Source organism: Spea bombifrons, chromosome 2 (genome assembly GCF_027358695.1).
Source record: "Spea bombifrons isolate aSpeBom1 chromosome 2, aSpeBom1.2.pri, whole genome shotgun sequence".
Lineage (NCBI taxonomy): Eukaryota > Metazoa > Chordata > Amphibia > Anura > Pelobatidae > Spea > Spea bombifrons.
The window spans coordinates 85948166-85955559 of NC_071088.1; the positions used below are offsets into that span (position 1 = coordinate 85948166).

Consider the following 7394-nt stretch of genomic DNA (forward strand, 5'->3'; position numbering starts at 1 on the left):
TGTAGTTGACCAAATACTTATTTTACTGAGGAATTTACCAATGAATTCATTAGAAATCCTACAATGTGATTTCCTGTATTCTTTCCCCCATTCTGTCTTTCATAGTGGAAGTGTACCTATGGTGAAAATTACAGGCCTCTCTCATCTTTGTAAGTGGGAGAACTTACACAATTGGTGGCTGACTAAATACTTTTTTGCCCCACTGTATAAGGACTCCACATACAAGGAGGTGACGATAAAAAGGCACCCAGGAGCTTCAGCAAGCACTTCATCTGCTGACCGTAATCCTCATCCTACTGGTATGGTCACTTAATAACAGAAGCCCTCCGCACCGGTTGACTTTTCCAGAACTTTTCTGTATCGTCTTCTACAGGGCTGAGCAGCGAATCGAATGCGGCGTAAAGACCTAGCGCTCCAGTAAGGAATAGACGGGTCACTTTGAGAAAATAAAACCACACCAAGCGTTAGTAGTATAAGCAAGAATTTATTCTGCAGGATTGACCATTCCAGAGGTTTGTTAAGACAATAAAAACATGTTCAAATATTGCACCAAGTCCCTCTTTGTTTTTAATTCTCAGACTAAAGACTATTGTTTTCCAAACTGGTGGCCTTTGGGCCAGATGCCTGAAAGTTCCCCAGGTTCCACCAAGTTAAATCACTGATTTCATAGAATCGGCCAACGCTGTGCTAGATAACACATCCAAATGTATAATTACTTGGATGTATCCTCTCTGTTGACATCTAAGAAAGCATCCATTGTGGCCAAGTTCAAAGGCAGACCCATCTACTATGGTACCATTGTTCTCCGCACTTATTGCATATAACAAACGTCATCATCTCTTCATCTGGGTTTCTCGAGCGAACCCAACCAGGAAGAAACAGAGTTCCTCTGGAAATCACGGTCACTTTACAGTCAAAGTTCTCGCACTTCCGACACTTGACTTTATTGGTCTGGATTCCGTCCACGCTTTGTGGAAGCTGATGTTCCCTGACACCCGCCTGAGTGTAGCTAGCACGGAGTGTCCTAAGTTCCTCACTGGCCATTTCCATTGACGTCATCTCAGCAAACGCCTTTGGACTTAACGCCCCTGAGAAAAGTTGCTCTCTCAGATGGTGATTTTTAGGATTTTTTAAATTAGAAACTTTGCTTCTAATACAGTTTCTATATTTCTTGTCATTTCCGCTGTGAAGAAGAAAGATATTCTCCTCGATTTCCTTTGCTAAATTCTGGGCTTTTTCTTGACAGTCTGTAGGGTCTACCAAAGCAACACATAGGAGATCTGTAAATCTAGTCCTCAAAACGGAATCTTCCACAACCACCTTCTTTTGATGCTGACCGCTGTCAGGCAATGTGGGCTCCTCTCCACAGTGTTGTCTTATACTCGACTCTGAATCCCCATTTATCTGTTTGTGCTTCTCATTAGATGAATGCAATGTATTCAGCATTCCAATTTCTGGTCGACTATTATGAACCTCAATACTGTCTTCCTCAGACACGTTATTGTTTTCACAAGCAGGACACCCTTCATTCGGGTTACTGGTTTGAAGGTGGCTTTTTTTATACGAGGCTTTCCATTTGGATAATAAACACTTGGCCCTTGTTTTCAGTACACCCTGCGGGCAGCTCTTTAAAACCCTGTAAACAACGTGAACAATGTCAGTGTTTTGGAGGATCTCTATAGTGACCGTAGCATTTTCAAAATGTGTCAGGTGCAACGCCACGTCTTCATATTTTCTATCGTACAAAAGACTCTCCACTTCCGAACCTCGGTGGGTTAACTCCTTAAGGTTCATTTTCTGTAACATTCCTGTGGTTGGAAAAAATAGAAAATAAATAATCTGTTGTACAGGCAGTATGTCCACAAGCACTGGGGGAGCTCATTCATGCACTACCACCACATTCTGCGCCTAGTTCAGGGTTGACCCCTTTTGACCCATCCATGCCACTGGTATGCTAGCTGGAAGTAACGCGGTTTGGTTATTTGAGGAACGTTTTATTGTTTGCATTAACGGTGGTGGATATCCATATATATTCGAAATAAAACACCAATGCCCCTATCTAGCATATTTTTATTATTTATCAATTAACTCAGACTACCAATCTACATATTTTAATTCTTCATTCTGATCACCATAAACACGAGTGACCTTTTCTTCTACTTCTACCAAAATACTGGTCTAAACGAACACTACGCAGCTGAACACTATGTGTGCAGTGTCACATCCAGCCCGTGGCTGCACGCTACAGCACCCGATCAACCGCTGGAGTGGCAGATTGGGTGTGTATGGTGTGATGTCACGGAGCAGCCCACTGGGCCTGTGCCCTGTGTGCCAGATGGCCAGTCCAGGCCTGACGGAGGCTACTGTCCACCTGGCAGTGTTATACTGTACCATACTTTACTGAGAGGGTGGTGGACAAGTGGAAAAGCCTTGCAGCATAAGTGGTATGGGTTAATGCAGTGCAGGTATTTAAACATGTATGGGGTAGGCCTATTCCTAAACCTACATATGAAACACATAAACAAGGAGATCAGGGTGTGAGTATAAAAACACAGCCACGAGATATCAGCAATTTGGCAAATAAGGGGTTATATCTAGATAAATAAAGCTAGGCCTTACCATACACAAGAAAGCCTGCAGGAGGAAGGGAGCAGCTGGATCCGTGCAGAGAAAAAAAAATGCTCGGTGTGGAAACAAGGGCTAAAGACACAACAGTTCCGGATTTCAACACTAGAGGCAGCATGATAATAGTGTACGCCGCAGATACCGAGAAGGACAGCCAACATCAGCTACATAAATATAATGCGTTCTGGAAAAGAGGGCTAGCTGTTTAATCACAAGGCAATCTTCTACAGCAACCAGAAGACTGCTGCTAAGAAATAACATAAGCCAATATATATATATATATATATATATATATATATATATATATATATATATATATATATATATATATATATATATATATATATATATATATATATATATATATATACAAACGCACCTGGGAACAGGGTTTTTGGGTGATGGGGCAAATTCTCAGGGTCACCCAGTCAGGATCCGACTCCTTCTTATTCTAAATAATATGTAAAGAAATATCAAAGTTAGGCGAGGTTGACCCAAATTTAAAATAAATGAATAATGAAATATACTATTCACCCAGGTTCAGCAGCAGCCCTGCTTATTCAGCACAATGTATACAGGAAGGGGCACTTGTACAAGTCTATACGTAGCCTTATATACCTATTGTGGAGATGATGAGTGCGTATTCAGGATCTTGGCCACTTTGGCCACACAGCTGCTGTAGATGCGAGGCTCCACTTCTGTTTTATTGCAAGCTTTTTGTTTTTAAGAAGTGGAGATTAAAATGCCAAAAAATAGTTTGTAACTTAAGGAACTTTTTTCTTCCCTAAGAGGCTGGTAGATAAGTGGAACAGTCTCCTAGCAGAAGGGGTAGACGTTAAGACAGTGAGCAGATTTAAACATGCATGGGATAGGCATGTGTCTCCTGAGCATATCTAGCTGTTGGCTGCGCTTATGAATTCAGGCAGCCACTGGCCTTAAATCTCACCAGTCTTGCCATCTTCTTTAATAAATAAGATGAGTCTGCTTACACACACAGACAGAATCATTTAGTTGTTCTGTTCTAAAAAGTCTAAAATCAAATAGCTCTGAGCAATTACATTGGGCTTGGAAGCTGCATCTCGGCTGAGCTGCAGGGTTTTGGTTTATGAAATCTCCTTAGTGAGCAAGATGAACGGCAGACACAAAACTTACAGTCTGTTTGCGGATAACCGTTCTGCATGTGACTCTTAGGAAAGTTGATGAGAAGTGCTTTGTAGGGATGTCTCTTAGTACCAATGACCTTGTTACTCCGGAGAAAATGGATTTGTTAATCAGGGTGTTCTCAGCTCCGGACAGACTACCAGTGACCCTCAGAATGAAAAGAAAGGGTAGGAACACAGAATTTGCCAGCAGATCAGACACATGGGGCCCGTCTAGGCTGCCTGTTATTCCTGCTGTAAAGACTCAAACCTGAATCTAAGATGAGATAAATGACTGATTAAGGTTCAAGTCTTTACAGCAGGGAAAACGGGCAGATTAAGTGGGGCCAAACAGGGCTCATCAGACGGCAATTGGGTCCAATATAGCACCCACATACGCCAACGTATGTATGTACAAACTGGAGGATGAATTTATCTTCTACCCTTGTTTAGACATTGCCTTATGTGGCATGAGATGAGATATATAGACAATGTCTTTATTATCTGGAACGAGTCAGTGGAGTTACTTAAGCAAATCATTGATACTCTTAATCTTCTGGAAAAGTTTGTTCAATCTGTTGTTTAAGTCAATTCCAATAAAACGTTCCCATTTTTTATAAAAATGTGTTCGCGTCTCTTTATTTGTTTAGTGATACATCCAGCCAATCCATTTTATGGAAAAAGTCTATCAGACAGCACGTACAATGTGCCCTGGATACATGTGTATAGTCTCGAGTAGTGCGATGAACTTCTAGCGTGTTTCCTGTAGGAATACAACCTGGGACCCAAACTTTTTAAGATGGTTAGCGACTGGTATGCATTTCACTGGGGTATTAGAACCTTAGAACCATTAACATTCCATGAACAAAGTCTCAAAGTATTTGCTTGTGTAAAGGTGTTTGGTCTAAGAAATGGATTCAGTGGCAAGTTAGCCGTCAACTTGCCGTAAGGGGTAGCATCTGACATAGATAATAAACAAGTGAGGTCCCCCCATGTCCCAGTGCTCGGAGGGATACCTACTAATGGGACAAGAGTGAAGTAGTCTAGCAAAATGTGGATATGCCAAGACCCCAACAATACAAACAGAAAAGTAACAGTAACATGAATATTTGCAACCTTACATTTTGTGGGTCTCCAGGGGGGACCTTCAGTCCCTAGATTCTCTTCCCATGGAAGAAAGGACAAAAAGTTGCTCTTCATATCTACATCATAGATGAGTAATTTAGTCAACTTCTATAACTGAACAGAGGCAAACGAGCAGACATGAAATTATGATTCCCCGGTGTTCTGATGGGAGTTCAAATGAACTATAAAGTCTTTGGGTGTTGTGAAGATGTATGGTTGACCATCGCAGACAATGTGTAATTTTGCAGGGTACAGAAGATTGAATTACATTTTTTCCTCATAAAGTTGTTTGCACAATGGAGTACATTTTCTGTGTTTTGCAGTAACTTGTGTTAAGTACTCCTGAAGCATTAATACCCTATATGAGTCAAGCATTAATTCATTTTCTCTATTCTTATTTTTTCTTTATCAAAGAAATTTAAGAGATGCATTATCACCAGTCTGGTTTTTGCACTGAGATTCTTTTTTTTACTTAGTACATCTTATCTGCCCTCTCTATAATCAGGGGCTTATCTATAGAGTATGGAAGGTTCAGGGATTCCTGTAGAGTTTTGATAAGTTGATGTGGCTTGTGGTATCTTTCTAAAGCTCAAGTTATTTAGATGAATGCGATTCTCCGAATCTTCAATCTTGTATGACTATGGTATTTTGATTTGTGGTTTCCTGTGTTTGATGCAGGGCATCGTCATTGTCACTAATCCTTTGTTCTAAGGCAGCGATTTTAGTCAAATTAGCTGCAGTTTGAGCTAAAAAAGTGTCTATTTTAGATGTAATTTCTTGGAATCTAGAATGAATTAGTGGCCACAGCTCTTCTGCCACCTCCGACGCCATTTTCCGCTGCTTCCGTGGGTATTGGTGATAAAGGCAGTTCCTCTTGAGTTGGTGAAGATGGTGGTGATGACTTAGAAGAAACTTCTTTAAGATTTAGAGCTGTGACTTTCCACAGTTAGTGAAGCAGGGCTTTCTCGGCTTAATGAGACATGGTATTGCTAATAGAAAAGAAAAAAAATAAAAGGGCACACCGCCGGTCACTTTCTTTGACTGCAAGGCTGTATGTTTGGTGCCAGGGCTGGCAGGAAGAATCAGTTACCTAGACAGGCGTGATCCAGGTAATAAAGTATCCCCAGCCCACAATCTCGAGTATAGGTAAGGAACTAAAACTTGCTCAGTGCAATGTTCGGCTATGGGAAAGGAAATTGTTAGATGAAGAGGGTATGTCAATGAGTTTCAGCTGTATCCCTTACGAAAAAATTATTGCAGTTTTTCTGAAGTAATACTGCAGTTTTTTGGACATGAAAAAACTGCAATACTGCACTTTTACTGCAGTATTACTGCACAATTACTGCAGTTTTACTGCATTTGTACCTCACTGTACTGCAGTATTACTGCACATTTACTGCACTTTTTTTTTATATTGCAAACCTACAGTTGTACTTCAATGTACTACAGCTTTATTGCATTTGTACTTCCGTACATAAATAACTGCAGTAAAATATAATTCACTGGAAGTTCTGTCTCATGGCAATTCCTCCATGTATATGCAATTACTAGAGGGTTCATTGCATATGAAATTAGAAATAATTGGCTGTTATATGAAAAATATTCAGATATTTTACATAATTATCTAAATATATGTTCTTAAATCTTTTCTACGGTAATGTTGTCCCTGGAGACTTACTGAAACACTGCATCTGGTTTCCCTCTGTCTTTGTGGACCGATAAGGGCAGTGCTGATGTGGAATCTGCAGGAGAGGAAGTCTGAGGAGGAGGATAAGCCGTAGTGGTGCAATGTGCAGCAGACCGGGTCGGAACAGCGCAGGGAGCAGTTAAGTTACCACCAGGTGCTAAAGTGGTGGCAGCAACAAGAGGGTCCTGCTAACGGGATGTCATCAGGCAGGAGGTCTGCCGAGTAGCTTGTGCAGACTGGGGAGCCTGTGACTGCCGATGGGCTTTGGCAGACTGCTGTTTATGAATCCTCCTAGTGTTTCCCGCTTTCATTGTTAAAGTTGTTTACACCCTGAAATAAAACGGCAAATACCAGGTGTTACTTAACTTTACCATAGAGTAAAAAAACTTTATAAAAAGCCGGTATACCAATCCCATTAATAAGAAAGGCAACTGATATGCCATTATCCAGTTTACGGGCCCTTGAAACTGGTTCAAATTTTGGTACTACTATTTTTTTAAAGCCTTTTGCTTCCATAATACTTTTTAAGCTTCACAAAATTTAAGAAACACGCATGTCCCCCAGTGGTTTCCACTGAAACACTTGAAATTTTGGTATAAACAGCTCCAACCATGTTCTAAGGACTTCTGCCTTAAGTGAACCCTCCCTACTATTTAGTCAGTGATGTAGTACAACCAATGTGTCCCTGGCCACCCATACTGTGAAAGATGACAAAAAAATTACACCAGATATGCTTTAAATATCATAACCAAAAACTGATGCAAAAATGTGTTGGCAAATATAGCATCAGTGGAGACATCTGTCTTGTTAAAACTAGG

At 40.7% G+C, this 7394-nt stretch overlaps 1 protein-coding gene across 1 annotated transcript; it reads right to left on the reverse strand.

The window, feature by feature from the left end:
* Positions 1–464: 464 nt before the first annotated feature.
* Positions 465–2692, reverse strand: TCEANC (transcription elongation factor A N-terminal and central domain containing). Its single transcript, XM_053457414.1, has 2 exons — positions 2620–2692; positions 465–1808 (listed from the first exon to the last, which is right to left on the reverse strand). Exon 2 carries the CDS (start codon positions 1804–1806, stop codon positions 769–771), a length of 1038 nt encoding a protein of 345 aa, XP_053313389.1. The 5' UTR covers positions 1807–1808; positions 2620–2692; the 3' UTR covers positions 465–768.
* Between the last annotated feature and the right edge of the window lie 4702 nt (positions 2693–7394).

Excerpts from the sequence above, each read along its gene's own strand:
- TCEANC (XM_053457414.1), bottom strand. The coding sequence starts at position 1,806 with ATGTTACAGAAAATGAACCTTAAGGAGTTAACCCACCGAGGTTCGGAA.